At 55.7% G+C, this 16,130-nt stretch overlaps 1 protein-coding gene across 2 annotated transcripts in view; it reads right to left on the bottom strand.

Moving 5' to 3' along the window:
• VIPR2 (vasoactive intestinal peptide receptor 2) overlaps window positions 1-11,686 on the bottom strand; it is a 68,993-nt gene extending 57,307 nt beyond the window's left edge. The window contains exons 1-2 of one of the 2 annotated variants that reach the window (XM_061415359.1): window positions 11,455-11,675; window positions 8,201-8,300 (exon numbers count right to left, since the gene is read on the bottom strand). In XM_061415359.1, coding sequence (XP_061271343.1) covers window positions 8,201-8,300; window positions 11,455-11,517 — 163 coding nt within the window. In that variant the 5' untranslated portion in view covers window positions 11,518-11,675. Of the gene's footprint in view, window positions 1-8,200; window positions 8,301-11,454 lie in introns of both variants that reach the window. The other variant, XM_061415360.1, reaches the window with a different exon arrangement.
• Between the last annotated feature and the right edge of the window lie 4,444 nt (window positions 11,687-16,130).

Consider the following 16,130-nt stretch of genomic DNA (forward strand, 5'->3'; position numbering starts at 1 on the left):
GACCTGTCCAGGTGTCCAACTACAAATGCCCTGTTTCCCGACGTCCTGCAGAGAACCCAGTTACCCTGAACACTAACAGTGGTGACCAAGCTCTCCCAGATGGAGGCCTCCTCCTTCTGTTGTTCTAAGGATGCATATTTACACCCTTTGTTCTCAAAATACTTGCAGTGGCGTAAGGAGCGCTATTTCCACGCATTTCCTCAGCTGGACACTGGGCCAAATGTCATTTTAGAAATGCTGTCATCAGGGATGACAACAGTACTTGCCAAGGGTGGACACAGAGAGGAGAGGCGCCTTCAGAGGGGACAGCCCCTCAGAGCAAATAACAGCCATGTTGGGAGGTGCACTTCTCAGACATGTCATTGACATTGACACTGAAGTCGCTCAGTCATGTCCGACTCTTTGTGACCCCATGGACTGCAGCCTTCCAGGACCCTCTGTCCATGGAATTTTCCAGGCAAGAATACTGAAGCGGGTTTCCATTTCCTTCTCCAGGAGATCTTCCCGACCCAGGGATTGAACCCGGGTCTCCAGCATTGTAGGCAGACGCTCTACCATCTGAACCACCAGGGAAGTCTCAGACATGTCAGTGCAGGTGAAATCAGCCACGTGCTGGGAGCGGGCCGCTCCAGTCAGGACTCGGAAGGCACTCACAGCACAGGCTCAGGGCAAGACGACAGCCCCTGCTCGTGCACGCGGAGATGTAGCATTCATCTTCCACAAACGGACTGGACCTTCTTCATGACTCAGCACAGCTCTGGGACCAATGCAGCCTCGGACCCTTCACACCTGTAGTGATGAGTGTTCATGTCCCCCCAAAAAAATATTCACTGAGGGTCACTGGTCCTGAGGCTGCCCGAGGGGCCTGATGGAGGCGCTGGGCCAGGAGGGTCTCTCCAGGACTTCCTGAAGCAGGAACACCACAGATTCACAAGCCAACAAAGGCAGCAGCTTGGGGCTGGCTCTTCCGAGTCCACATTGCAGGCCAAGCCTTCGGGCCCAGAGAGAAACCATCGGGCGGGTGTGGACCATGACCCAGAGCCACGCTGCTTCCTAGGCCACCTGTGCAGGAGCCTGGACTTTATACAGGAGCAAACCCAGGCTCCACAACAGTGCTCCAGCTCTAAACGCGTTTCCAGGGCTGCAAGGAATGTTTTACGGGGAACTCATTCTTCAGACACCTCCTGGATATCCCAATAGTCAGTATAATTAGGGTGCTACAATGACCCCAACCTTGGTAATTTGGAGGCAAACCAGAAACCAAGGGCTGGGAAATGCCATTTTGGGCGACAGTGCCACCAGATGGTGTCTTGATCCAATCACTTTGGAATTTCGAATATGGAAGTGGCAAAGTTTCATTTCAGTTCAGGTGGATTCCATAGTTGGGAGTCATATTCTGGGACCTGAACTAATGCTAAACAAAGATTCAAAACCCGGAACTAATCAAAGCTGTTAACTGAACAAAGCGATTTTTTTTTTTTAAAGAAATGTACAGAAGCCCACTTTGAAACTATTTTAAAAATATGCTGAATCCAATCAACCCCAAATATCAAAATGTCCCCCACACTGAGCTGAGCAAATGCGGTGCCTGTGGTGGGTGTCCCAGCAGGCACGCCTGCCTGAGGGCTGACTGGAAATCCCCCTGAGGCAGGCGTCTCCCCACAGTACCAGGACCGGACTGTCGGGAGACCCGTGAGGCCCCGCAGCGAGTCAGCTCAGAACTGATGGAGAGCTAAGCTTGTGCAGACGCCACACCTTCACCTGCCGTCCTCTGTACAAATCCTCAAGAACCTTCCCTCCGAGGGCAGTGACCCCTTGGGACGTTGTTGGTGCCGCACAAGCTCCCGGGTGGGCAGAGTCAAGCCTCATGGCACGGGAGGCCGGACTCAGCTGACGGGCTGGGGCTGGAGGATGGTGGATCCTGCCATGTTACTCCCAGGGCGATCTTCCGTGGATTTACGAGCAGCACTTGGGCGCTGTCCCGGGATGGTCCCGGGACATCCATCTCGCAGTGTTATGACAAGACATCTTCACACGGGCCAGCAGCCGCTCATCCGAGCGTGCCCCCGGGGGCTGGACACCCGGCTGCGCAGACCAGCCTCCCGCGGGGCCGTCCTCCTGGCTGTGAGCGTGGCCGGGGCCAGGGGCGTGGCCGGGCGCCTCGTGCGTCCACAGGCCGCTGCCCGGGTGCACATCCTGTTGACCTCGCAGCCCGGGAGCCCCCTCTCCCTGCCCTCCTCCTTCTGGGTCACACCCTTCGGGCCGGCCCTCGGTCACTCCTCCTGTCTCTGGGGCCCATGGCCCCGCACGATCCCACCTGGTGGGCAGCCTCCAGCCTTCCTCCCGTCCCGTCCTCTCTCTCTACCTGGCCTCCGGGATCCCCGCTGCCCCCCAGGGAGGGGCTGGATCCTCTCACCCTGCCGGTCTGCAGCTTCAGGCCTTGCGGTGCCTCTGCCTTCCCCACTCCACCCGCTCACTCCACTCGCTCCACGGCGGCGTCCCCAGCGAAGTGGCCTCTCTGGCGGTCCGCCCAGCTCTCCAAGCTCGGGAACAAGCCTGACGCCTACCTGCCTGCCACCTGCCTGGCGACCTTTGGTGCTTCACGCAAGGCGGGTCAGGAGCAGAGGGACAGCAGGGGACGCGTGCTGTCCTTGTCACGGGGCGGCAGGCCCCTGGGCAGCCTGGCCTCACCCTCCGCGTCCACTCAGACCAGCCTCAGTCCTTTCCTCTCAGGGAAGGAAGGAACTGTAAGAAGTCACAGATGACTTGAGAAGCGGGAGCAACCCTTCCCTGGGGTGGGAAAGAGGCGACTTGTCGGTCAGTTCTCGGGCTGTGGGAGCCCCTCACAGCTCACAGCCAGGGTGGTGTCCAAGGGTAGGCATCTGGGCTGCCCTGGGCCCCGGTTCAGTGCCTGCGCTGTGGGGTCTCCGCCTGCAGCTGAACCCCAGTGGCCTCCAATGGCCCCTGTGGACACGCAGAGAACCGGGCATGTAGTGAGGACAGCCAGCCAGGAAGGACTCACCAAATCCACACACTGCCCTCAAACCCCAGCAGAGCGATGTCACTGTGAGTGGCCAGGGAGGGTCCTCCATCCCAAGGGGGTGCCTGAGCAGAGGTGCAGATAATAGATGAACAGAGGCAGCTGTGGGGGTTCAGAGGGAGGCCCCTCAGCTTTGAAGCAGGCTTGGGAGGGAAGAAAACTCTGGTCTAAAACACACCTCGCTCACTACGGTGCCAAGTACAGTTTTATGAAAAGAGCACTGGATTCAGGGTCCAGGGAGCCAGGCTCTGCCACCAGCTTGGGCGAGAGACTGGGGGTCCTCTCTTGTGTCCTCACTTCGGGAAGGTGGCTGAGGGCACCTTCAAGCATCAAGACCGGAAAGCCCTGTGCCTCCTGGGTGGACGTCGCCCTCCCTTGTCCAGAGAGAGGACGTTCAGGGCCTTCCGTCTGCCCGCCAGGTGGGGTCTGCAGGTCTGCTTCTGGGTCAGCAGACGGGATGGCCCTTGGCAGACGCCTTGGTGCTGGGAGGCTGGGGGTGTGCAGACAGGGCCCGCCCCGGAACAGCAGAGGGTGCACCTGGCCACCCCCAGGAGGGTGGCAACACCAAGTGCTGGGCAGGACCTGTGGCCGCAGGGACAGCGGACAGCGCAGCAGAGGGGCCAGCAGCCCACGTGGGAGCCACTGCTGGAGGCCGCGGATGGCCACCCTGCGGGGAGTCGCCCCTGAGCTGGGGACAGGCGTGGGCGCCTCAGGAGGGGCACGGACAGCCATGCCCCAGACCCTCCCTGAGGACAAGTGCAGGGCAGCGAGCTTGGCAGTCGGTGCATGGCCTCAGGGCTGATCGCCATAATGAGAGGGTGTCTCTCGTGGGGCGGAGGACAGGCGGGCAGACCAGTGTCTCCCGCGAACCTGGGGTTCCCCAGCTCAGGGCTCCTGAGGCAGGACACACTGCCCCAGGCCTTCCTCCGCGGCTCGTGGGGGTGAGGGCAAAGGGCACCCATGGGAGTGAGAGCATGTTGCCCACAGCCTGCTCTGCCTGGAGCAGTCACCTACAACGACCAACCTGCCAGGGCCTCAGGATGAGCCAGGACCTCCCGCTAGCTCGAAGGGGCGCAAACCCAAACCCGCCGTGGCTCTCGATGGGTGAATCAAAATCAGTCCAGTATCCTTAGAAAAGTCGAACAGCGGGAAGCTTGCTGGTCCAGCACCTCCTGGGGACCTGGTTTAAGCTACTGCTTGTTATCAAAGCCTCCATAGCCAGGAACCTTCTTGACACGGCTCAGACTGTGGAGCTGCCCCATCCCCTCTCCCAGAATTAGGGCAAAAATGATGCAAAGTCACGGGGAAGGTCCCAGGTGCCACGGGCACAGGCGGGGACACAGGCAGAGAGGAGCGTTGACTCAGGGCCTCCCACCGTGGTCGGCGGTGCAGGCAGGGACAGAGCTGCTGTGAGCTTACTTCCAGGCATCCGTGGCCTGAGCCTCACGGGCGGGACTAGGTCAGTCTTAGTGCTGAATCAATATTAAGTCACAAAGCTCTAAATATCTCTAAACACCTCCTAAACTTTTCTGTTTTACAAAGTGAATCCGTTAAAGAGCTTTAGAACTGAAGTTGGCTTTTCTCTAGATTTCTGTGTTGGTTTGTTTGTGTTTGTTTTAGATCCAACATGTAATAAAAAGGATTCCTTGTTAGACTTACACAAATTACCTCACCAGAATTGAAAGCTAGTGTTTTTTTTTTTTTTTGCCATTTCGGGTGCTGTCTCACGCTGCTTTCTCGCAGCTCCTACAGACCCTGTGTCTCCTGACGTTCACTGTGGATATGGGAATCCGTCTCATCTCACTCGGCGAGAAGGCCTTCGCTCAGCTCCCGGTTTACCTCGTCTGTAGTATCTTTATTCTGGTAACTCATTACTATTTATATCCTTGGTATTCAAGCCACACACATTTCAAAGAGCAACAAGGAAAAGATGGGAATTCAGAACACAAGCTGCTTCTCTCTGCAGAAAGCGGGGGTGCCCGGCAGGCTACCTGGCCGGCCTCCCTCCTTGGGGGCGGAGCGCTGCCCACAGGCTCTTCCTGTGAGTCAGGGTGAAAGGGCTCCGGCAGGTGTTTTTGCTGTTGAGCTAACAGTGAAATAAGAGCCTTTGATACAAGGAAACACTGAAGGACTGACGCTTGTCATTGCAGAAAGACCGAGTGACACCTTCCCCCGGCTCCTCTAACTCTCCCACATCCTCTCTGCTCCTGCCGACGCCAAGTCTGCACAGGCTGTGCCGTCCATGCTCCCGGCAGCATGTCCAGCGGGCCCTGTGAGGTCACTCTGAGGAATGCGGAGCCAGACAGCAGAGCCTAAGACGGCTGAGCCCTGAGGAGTGCTTTAAACATCCTGGCCCATCTCTGCACCACGAGCAGCTCTCCGAGGAGGCCGGCCTGGCTTGCGGTCCCTGCAGAGCAGCCTGGCAGCTCAGGCAGCGTCTGCACGGCAGCTCTGCCTGCTCCCATGGAATGTTTTAAAAAATACTGGTTGCAGACTTTTAAGAATTGGAGTGAGTTTGAGCAAACTCCATGGAGTTTGGACTCCATGGACTCCATGGACGTGAGTTTGAGCAAACTCCAGGAGACGGTGAAGGATAGGGAGGCCTGGTGTGCTGCAGTCCATGGGGTCAGTCGGACACGACTGAGCGACTGAACAACAGGGACCTAGAGTTTGCTTTTCTAATGTTTGGTGCCCGCATTTCTTCATAGCAACAAGCGGGTGGAGAGGGACATTCCCCAAGGCCCCGTGGCCAAATGTTACCCTGTCCAGCGGCATGGCCCCGGCTCACACTCGTGAGCTGTTGGCCAGGGACCAGGGACAGACTCGAGCCTTTGGAACGAGAAGCACGAAAGGACAAGCCTTCACACTGCTTAAGGCCACACTCCATCCACCTGGGCCTACCAGAGGTGAAGAGTCTCTTTATGAAAGAGAGCCAACTGAGGACCGTGCCTCCTGCCCCACAGTGGACGCGCTCACACCGCTCTCCTGGTCCTGTGTCCGTCAGGGTGATCACGGGCACAGACCTGCAGGCACCCCTCCTGACGCCCAGTGACCCTGGCCAGCTGGGAGGGGTCTCCACGAGGGAAAGTCACGGCCAAAGCCCCTCTCCTGAAAGTAAATGCTCCCTGCCTCCTGTTGGGTCGGCTTCCTCCTGTTAGCAAAATGCTCTTGGTGAGTGTGGGGGATGAAGAGTGTTAAGGAGGAAGCACGAGGCCGGCGCTTCAGGAGCCGTCCCCGAACAGAGGGGACAGCGAGGGGTGGGAGGGGCCGCCCCGGGTGACTGCCAGGCAGGCTGGGGCAGAGGCTTTATCCATGGTGAAAAACTGACTCCAGTTCAGTCTGCCCCTGTGTCAGGGGTCGCGTCCTCCCCGTTCCCGCGTCGGGAGTGCCTGCTGTATCAGGCCTGTGGCGGGGGCCTGCCAGCGGTGAGGGCTGCAGGACCTGGAGGCATCGGCCTGCCCTCTGAATGCTGGCCGATGCCCGCGTGAAGAAGGGGTTCTGTTCACAGCTGTCCCCGGTCAGTGCCAGGGAGTGGACGCCATCTGGGAGTAGCCTCAGAGCCCAGCAACCTGATGGCCCAGTGATGACGGCATGAGGGGGCAAAGGCCCACCCCACGGAGCCCGCCCACGCTCCCCACGAGGGAGGCCTGGACCGAGCGCCGTGCTGGCCAGACCTGCTCCTGCCGTGACTAGATGCTTCTAGGGTTTCGGCTCGCCTCCTATCCGCGTTTAGCTCCCCTAAGTCTCTTAATTTCCACCAAAAGGACAGAGCTCAGTGGCTGTGGCAGCTGTCTTGTCCTGAGGCTGACATGACTGGCAAGACCCAGCCTCATGGATCCTAGTAGCTGGCTAGCGGTCACATGTGGCTTTTACAGGACAACTCCTGAGTTCATGTTTGAGCCACCTGTTTTGCCTTCCTCCAGACAGAGCTTGACCAGACCTTTTGGAAGACATGGCTCTCAGGACGCTGTGTGCACTGCAGAACCACAGATCTCAAAAGCTGCAAGGAGCCCTTGGACCAGAGTCCTTGTTTTTTCAGCTGAGGAAGGGGAGGGTCCAGGGAGACAGGAAGGGGCCCGGGAGAGCTATTTTAGAACTGGTATAGAGCCCCTCTGGCTGCAGACCACCTGTGAATACCTGAAATGTGTGGTCCAAATTGTGACGCACTCTAAGTGTGAAATGCATATTGGGTTTCCAAGACAATATACAAAAAAAGCAAAATCTCTCCTCAATATTTTATATTGATCACAAGTTGAAAAAATAGTGGTTTGGGTATATTTGGATAAACAAAACCATTGTCAAAGTCCTAAGTTTCTTTTCGCTTATTTTAACATGGCCACTGGAAAACTCAAGCTGCCCATAAGGCTCGCATCCCGCTTCTACTGGGAGGTACTGGTCTAGAGCAGCACCCACACCTGGGGCTTCCCACTCGCGGTCCTCTGCAGGGCACCAGGCTCTTAACACATGGCTGTACTTTGACTTTAATTTTTTCTTGAATAGACTAAAATGATGACACAGAACAGAGAAAAAGAAGAAAGCTGAAGGACGAGAGGTTTTTGCCACTGTTTATGATCTGGGTGTTATCCCAGAACCTTCCGAGTTTACAAACAGGAAACGGTACCCAGGGTGGGAGCTCATCATCCCAGCTTTGCTTCTGGGAGAAATAAAGTCAGTAAGCTCACTGTCCTCATAACTGGTCTGTTCTTCAAGAAAGCAGAAGTCTCAATTTCCTGTTTGATTTCTGATAAATTCCCACCGTTCTTAACTGGATCTAAATCATCTGTGATGTAACTAAGGATTTAAAATGCAAGAAATCAGATAAATAGTCATGGGAAAAGGAGTTGCCTTTGCAAAGTGTAACAACCGTCATAAATTATTTTAATAACTGTTGCTATTGTCTCAAACCATGGAAACTATTACGTAATAGTTTGTGAAGGACCCCCTTCCCCTCTGCCTTTCCCAACACACATACCCCACTGCCCATTACCCACAATGCTATAGGATTTTTGCCAGCAGTTCATTAAAAAACATTGGAAGCAGACTTTTTTTAAAAAAAGACACAAATGACTGTAAACACCAGTTTTCTGAGTGAGGTGCAAGCTACTTGCAAGTCCGCCTGTCCATCCCAGGGACAGTCTCACCAAGCATCATCTGCCTTACCTTTGTGTTTTTCTGTTTGAGTGCTCAGAAGCTCTGCACATCTCGTTTCTTCCTCCTGAATTTCCAGATGAAATCGGCATTCTGGGTGAACACTGCTCACCTAGTCGTGGTTAAAAGAAAGGGAAAATTCCACTGTAATAGGAAAGGCAAGCAAAAACTACGTAAAAGCCCCTAAACCTCACAGTTCTAAACTGCTTCCAAACTAACACTCATTTAAAAGCAATAACCTTCATATTTTGGTGTGGCTATTTTTTAAAAAACCTCACTATTTACTTTGTAAAGGAATTAGTAAACAAATAAGAAACTTGATATAATTTTTTTTTTTTCTGGGCAGGAAAGCAAACTAACGCAATACATCGTATGTTATCAGCACTAATTTGGCAGCAATAAAGCTCTTTAATCCAATAATCTTTCAATATTCGAGTCCTCCATTTCATAGCCCTTGATTTAATCAAAGTAAATACATGTTTACTCATCAGCCCGTTCTTAATGGCTGCACACAACCCCAGACGCCAGTGTGCTTCATCTAAGGCCAGCCTCCGCCTTCACTGGAAAGCCCTAATAGAATAACTTTATTTTTAGAGGCTGCAGGTCACATTCAAAACTGAACTTTGGAATCTGGTATGAACGAACTTTTCAAAAAGATGAGGGGTGAGCAGGGAGAGGCCCCGGGCAGAGTCACAGCAACCGAGGCAGTGGGGGCCTTCTCGTAGGCTTGATTACGGGAACCAAAGATGTGATGAGCACTGTCTGTCAATGTGTGCAAAAGACAAAGCTGAACACCGCTTGAGTCTTAGAAGGTAATATTCTCTGGTCTTTATTTTCACAAAGGTCCAGAATTCTCTTTTTTTTATTACCATCTCCAACCCCTGATAAGTAGTCACACGGTAGGCTGGAGCTGTGAGGCCCACTCTCATGTCTGAACAAAACTTTTGTTTTACTGAAGAGAATCATACTCTTGCATATATTATGGCCATCTATATTTAATTGGGCTTCCCTGGTGGCTGAGGAGTAAAGAATCTGCCTGCAATGCAGGAGACAGGTTTGGTCTCTGGGTAGGGAAGATCCTCTGGAGGAGGGCATGGCAACCCACTCCAGTATTCTTGCCTGGAGAATCCCCATGGACAGAAGATCCTGGCAGGCTACAGTCCACAGGGCTGCAAAGAATCCTACCACTGAAATAAGTCAATAGAATTCTAACCAGAAATAACATTTCCCAACAGTGTTAAGGGGCTTCCCAGGTGGCTCAGTGGTAAAGAATCTGCCTGCCAAGGCAGGAGATGCAGGAGACTCAGGGTCCATCCCTGGGTTTGGAAGATCCCCTGAAGGAGGAAGCGGCAACCCACTCCCATCTCAGGTCTCCAAGAATGCCTGGGAAATCCCATGGACAGAGGAGCCTGGTGGTCTAGAGTCCACAGGGCCACAAAGAGTGGGGCACAACTGAGCATGTATGCAACAGTGTTAAGAGCAGAAACTTAATGCTGAATGCTTTCGCCACATTTACCCTCATTTTGGGCTTCCCTGGTGGCTCAGAGGGTAAAGCGTCTGCCTGCAGTGCAGGAGACCTGGGTTCGATCCCTGGGTCAGGAAGATCCCCTGGAGAAGGAAATGGCAACCCACTCCAGTACTCTTGCCTGGAAAACCCCATGGACAGAGAAGCCTGGTAGACTACAGTCCATGGGATCTCAAAGAGTCGGACACAACTTAGTGACTTCACCCTCACTTAAAAAAATAAGATGTGAAGCATGGTCTTTTTTTTTTTTTTTCCCTCCCCATGGCTCATCACGGGGCAACAACCACTGTACGAGCTCCTGGTTTCAACCAGGTTGTATTTTTCGTACATGAACAAGTCAATACCTTAAATGTCAGAATTAGGAAAATTGTATTGACTTAAAAAATGGATTTTTGATAAGGTACTAAAAGACATCACAATACCAGACTTTCTTGGAATATGCACAGTGATGCCTTATTTTGGGATACCCTAGAAGTTAAAGCAGCATTAAGCGTAACAATTTCTGCAGCTATTTCATGCACTGAAATGATCAGGCAGGCTCTTATCCCCACAGCATTCCTCTGAGGGAGGAAGGCATCCTTCGCCTTCACTCTGAGGAGGGGTTGGCCCCTCTGAGGGGTGGGCTAGGTGCAGAGGAGAAACACCCTCAGCACAGACGACTTTCCCTAAATAGCTCCATCCCTGGCTTCGCAACCTTAAGAGGGGATATGAGTCAATAGAGACGGTGATCTGGCCGCGGTGTGAAGTGCGTAAGCTCGCACACCCAAACTGGGTCCAGGCTGCGGGAGGGAAGCAGGAAATGGGGCTTACGGTTTAAGTGTCTTCGCATAAGAGGAAGAATTAAATAGTCTATAAATGCATTCATTCAACAAACTTCCACCCAGCATATGACTTCCTCCGGTGCTCTTAAATAATGGTAACAAATCAAAGCAGTCTATTTCCAAAGGAAACTTTGGTTAGCCACATCACGTCTCCCTGACACACACTAAAACAAACAAAAAGCATAACCGGTACTAGCAGGTGGAAAGGAAAGTGTTTTATGATAAGGCAAACTCCAATTTCCCTCTGAAAGGAGAAGCCTGCGCAGGTGACCGCAGCCCAGTCCCCAACTCCAGAGGGGGCGCCAGGGCCCCGGACCCGCTCCGCTACGAAGGGCGTCGAGCAAGGCACTGGGTTCCGGTCCCAGCAAACCCGGGACGCCGGAGCAGACCGTGCGAACGCATCTTCCCAGCCGGGTCTTACACCGGGCCGGGCTGGGGCTTCGGTTCTTCGCGCTCTGCGGGGGGATCCAGAGTCCCCGGCAGGCTTGTGCCCTCCAGCGAGCTCGGAGGGCGGGTGGAACCCCCGGGCCAGCCGCGATCCCCGCGCCCCCGGGACCAGCCCGATCCCCGAACCCCCGGGACCAGCCCCGATCCCCGAGCCCAGATCCCCGAGCCCCGGGACCAGCCCCGATCCCCGCGGCCCCGGGACCAGCCCCGATCCCCGAGCCCCGGGACCAGCCCCGATCCCCGCGGCCCCGGGACCAGACCAGCCCCGATCTCCGCGGCCCCGGGACCAGCCCCGATCCCCGTGCCCCCGGGACCAGCTCGATCCCCGCGCTCCCGGGACCAGCGCCGATCTCCGCGCCTCGGCCCAGCCCCGCGCGGGACCCGGAGGTGCAATAAAGCCGGGCGCCCGGGGCGCTCCCTCCAGGGACGGTCGGCGCGGCGGGGCGTGAGGGCGCGGGTCCGAGCGCACTCACCGGGGCGAGCAGCCAGCCGCAGCAGGTCAGCAGCGCGGGCGGCAGCAGCGCGGGCGCCCTCATCCCGGCTCCGCGGCGCGGACATGGGCCGGGCCGCCCGTGCGCAGCGACGCGGCCCCAGGGTCGGCTCCGCGCTCCGAGGTCGGTGCGCGGCGCCCGGCAGCGGTCTCCGGGTCGGCGGTCCGCCGAGGTTGCGCCCGGCGCCCCGGCTCCGCCCCCGCTCCTTCCCCCAACTCCGTCCCCACCCCGCGCCCCCCGCCCCCGCCTCTCCGTCTCTCCCCTCCCCTCGCACTGGCTTCGCCGCCTGGGTCTCCGCCCCACGTTCCGCAACCGGCCCCCGCCACCCGCACTCCTTTCGGCCGCCCGCCCCCAGGCGCTTGTACCCACTTCCCCGCGCCCCTGCCTCTCCCTGGCGACCCCCAGCCTTCGCTCCCTCCACCGCCTCTAATCCGCGGGTGACGGGTGCGCACAGGTGGAGTCCCTCTGCGGCCCAGCTCCCAGCGGAGATGCCAGAGGAGCCACTCCGGAGCGACCCACCTTATCGGAGACCCGGGCTCCCGGCCTTTGCACCTACTGTGTCCTCCCTGTTAAACAAGACCCTCGAGAAGTTGGCAGAAAGGGCAAGTGGGTTGGTTGAGGCAACTGAAAAATCAGAAGGCATTTGGAGGGCGTCCTGATGCGGGGAGACCCGCGTCAAGCTGGGTGGGTCATTCTTTGCCCCCTCCCGCCGGCCGCCTCCCCTCAGCTGCTGGGGCCGCAGAGTTGGACGCTTGGCAGGAGCGGCCGGGGCCTGAGATCCCCCGCCTCATCCCACACCTGTCTCAGAACTTCGCCAGGAGCAGCCGAGCCTAAGAGCTGGTTGTTACTCAGCAAATGGAAAAGCGCTAGATATGAAAAATGAAGCCGGGAATTTTCTTTTTTTCTGTCCTCCACCTATCATCTATCAATCGTCGTCTGTTGGTCATTATCACCTACTGTCTGTCCTTCTGTCTGTGGGGGGTGGGGGGATCAGTAGTAGAGACAGGATCTGGACTCGGGGTATGCAGCTTGGGATCTGGAAACGTAACCGTTCTGGATCCAACTTGACAGACATTTTTTTACTCACTATTTGAAGCTGGACAAGCCGTGAACTTTGGACCAAGTGCCCTTGTAAATGAGAAAGCTGACACCTGCCCCTCACCTAGAGGGTTGCTGAGAATGTAGACCATTTATGCGAATGTAAATACCATGCTGTAAACATTAACTGCTTCTGGTGCAAGCAAGACACACGGTCTCCCTCTGCAGGAGTTTGTGGTCCAGAGAAGGGGGGTTGATGTGGAGAAAAAGTGTGATAAGTACAAGATGCAGACAAATGGGAGGAGGAGGGGCCCAGAGAAGTGAATGTGAAAATGAAACACAGTGGAGAGTGAGAGACAGGGATGGTGGGGCAGGCATCTCCATCGCAGGCAGCGCCTGGGCAGAAGCCTGAGGCCCAGGGCTGTGTAAGGAAGAGGGTCACCTTGGGAGGCCTGAAGGCCTGAAAAACAGTCTTCAGTCCGTGGAGAGTAAAACCTGAATCACACAGGACTGAAAATGTTAACACGTTGCGAACGCACAGCACTAGGTTCTTTATATTCTGACTTACTGTTCCTGTTCAAAACTGATGTTGGGATGGGTGGTACTTACATGTGTCAGTTGAAGGTTACTCTGTTTCTCCTGGGTGAATGCCCATTCTTTCAGGAATTTTCTCACTTCCCCTTGCAGGGGGAGGTCTGTGTGTCCTCAGGGCTGGTGGGCAGAGGGGCCCCTCTGTGGGTGTCTGATGCGGTGGGGTGGGTGGTCCTGTCTCTAGACCCCTGGCACTGGCGCCCTGAGGCGTGGCAGCCCCCTGGCGGGGCTATGCTGATGCCCATGGTCTCCTGGGCCCTGGTTTCCAGGACCTGACCCATGCCTCCCGACTTGGACCACGTGGCTCAGAGCCCCGGCACCTGCTTGCCTGTGTTCTGAGGCCCCAGGAGGGGCCAGGCCAGTGAGACCGTTTTCAGTTGCCTTCCCCACCCTCCTGCCTGGACACCTTTGCCTGTCACCACTCCCACTCTGCTGCGTCCTTGGGTGTCCAGGCTGAGCTTTGTCTGTTGGTGGAAGCTAGCTGGCTCCTGGTGTGCCAGCCTGCACGCCAGAAGCCTGGAAACCTACTTTTTCAGTGAGGGAAGCTGCAGGCCTTTGCAATCAGGAGCAAGTGGAGTTGCTTCAGAAATATGTGCCACGCTGTTACCTTATATTTTGTTCAAAGGGGGGCAGAAGCTTCGCAACCACGTGACTCTCTGAGGCCGCCTGGTCCTTCTGTTCCATCTAGATCTGCTTGGGGGGAGGGGACACGCCCCCACCCCCAGGTGCATTTTTAACTTGTACCTACAAAGAAATGTAGGGGTCACCTGTGTCCCTCTTTTTCCGTCCTTTGAAAGCTGGGAGACTAGACTTCAGTAAAAAGTTTACTTCTTCCTCCTGCTAAAAAAGCCAGGGGAGTCGAAGATGCTGCTGGCTGGAAGTCTCTGATCAAGGTGGCAGGGAGCACTCTCCGGAGCTTGGACCCTGGCCCATGCCTCCTGGTTTCCTGGAAGCAGACTTAGAGCATGTTTCTTTGCTGCGTCCTGGTTCCCGTAGGCATAGGGCACCCCGGCTCCCGGGTGCCACAGCAGCACGGCTGCCTGCAGCACAGAACGGGTGCCGCATGTGTGCTTATAATGTCAGACTGAGTTAGATCCCCAGGCTGTGGTGGAATTCCTAATATGTGCTCAGCCTACTTCTCAAAATGCTGGTGAAGATAAAATCAAATACCAGCCCGGGAAAGCCTTCACACACATTTCCCAAGTATATAGATGTGACGTGCTGCCTCGGGGGTGTGCCCCTGTGACCCTGTGGGGGCTCTCTGCTGCCCAGGCCAACACTGGCAGTCTGCTCTCAGGCCTCAGGACAGCTCAGGGACCTGCTTGACCGGCTCATTTGCCCCGGGTGGTTTCCAGCCCCTCCTGTTTTCAACCATAACGGACTTGTCCTGTGAGGGGATTAATTAGGCCAAGCTCCCTTACAAGTGCACCCCTGCCCCGATGTCTGCAGTCCTGGGCCCTTTGCTGGTGATGCTTTCCTTTCCAGCTTTGAAAAAGCCCAGCACTTGGATGGCAAAGCGCCCCACTTTCTTTAGATTCAAAAGTCTCTCCTGCAGCCCGGTTCTGGATCAGGCCCCGAGCCTGAGGTTAGGGAGCTTTGTCCTCTGTCGGTGGAAGGGAAGGCTCTGAGTCTGGAGGAGGGCCAGAACGCAGACAGAGCGCTAGGCAGCAGTGGGCACGGTTGGGGCGGGCGGTGTCCTTTCTTTCCTGCTTCACCTCTGCCCATTTTGAGGCTTGGGGGTCCCCCAGGCTCAGAGGGCGGGTGGGGGGTCAGGCAGCCCCACTTCCTGGCAGAGCTGGGGCCCCTCCTGACCGGCGCCCCCGTCGGCCGGGAGTGAGGCCGCCTCTCAGGACGCCTACTACTCCCAGAGGCTGTCCTTTGGTTGGGATCAGCCTCCCTCCCTAGACGGTCCTCTCAGGCAGGAGACTCTCAGATGGTCCTCCTCAGGCTAATGAGGACACAAGCCCATCCTGTGCTTTGCCAAACGGGGAAGCGGCGGCTGCCAGGAGAGCGTCCTCCGGGGACTCTGCGGGCGGGCGGCCAGGCTCAGCTGGCCTGCCCCCGCGGAGGACGAGGGCTGAGCTCCGCTCGGTTTGCGGTGCGGAAGCGCTCCGGAGTCCGTCCTGGAGAAGGGGGTGCTGAACCCCGGGCCCCTCACCTCTGAGAATGCCTCCCTCGGGCCCTGCTGCGACTCAGCCCGGAGCTGGGACTTGCACGGGCCTCGGGGTCACACACCCTGCAGATGGTCCAGCCCCTCGATTTAAACACGGGGACTTGATCAGAGCTGTGTTGGTCTTTGGGCTCACACACTGACGTGATGAGCTGAGCTGTCTCCGATGTCTGACATCACTCTCAGCCCTGTGGCCAGGGGGCCTTTAGAAACATCTGGGGAGAGACCTGCCCTCGGGTGTTCCCCTGGAAGGTTGTGGTCTTGTAAACAGACTTTATTTTTTAGAGCCGCGCATGTTCATAGGGAAGTACAGAGTTGCTATATGCGTCGCGCTTCCACACACTTCCCTGTGTTAACATCTCGTTTCACGGTGGCACGTTGTTAAAACTGAGGAGCCCATGTCATTGTTCACTGACGTTCGTGGCTCACTGTCATCAGAGTTTCGCCTTTCCCAGAATGGCATGAAGTTGACTCAAAGAGTTTGCAGCCTCTTCAGATTGGCTACTTTCACTTAAAAACATGCATCTAAGGTTCCTCCATGTCTTTTGGAGGCTTGACCGCTCATTTATTTTTAGAGCTGAACAATTCCCAGTATCTGTACCACAGCTTACTTCTCCACTCACCTACTGAAGGACGTCCAAGTTTCTTCCCATCGTGAACAAACCTGCTAAAACAGCAGTCCTACTGTGTGGCACAGGAAACTACAATGAATAGAATTGTAATAAATTATAAGGAGAAAGATAAGAAAAAGAATATATGTATGTATGTATAACTGACTCATTTTGCTGTACACCAGAAGCTAATACAACAATGTGATTAACTATACTGCAAAAAAACAAAAACCTGCTAAAAGCATTGC

Source organism: Bos javanicus, chromosome 4 (genome assembly GCF_032452875.1).
Source record: "Bos javanicus breed banteng chromosome 4, ARS-OSU_banteng_1.0, whole genome shotgun sequence".
NCBI lineage: Eukaryota > Metazoa > Chordata > Mammalia > Artiodactyla > Bovidae > Bos > Bos javanicus.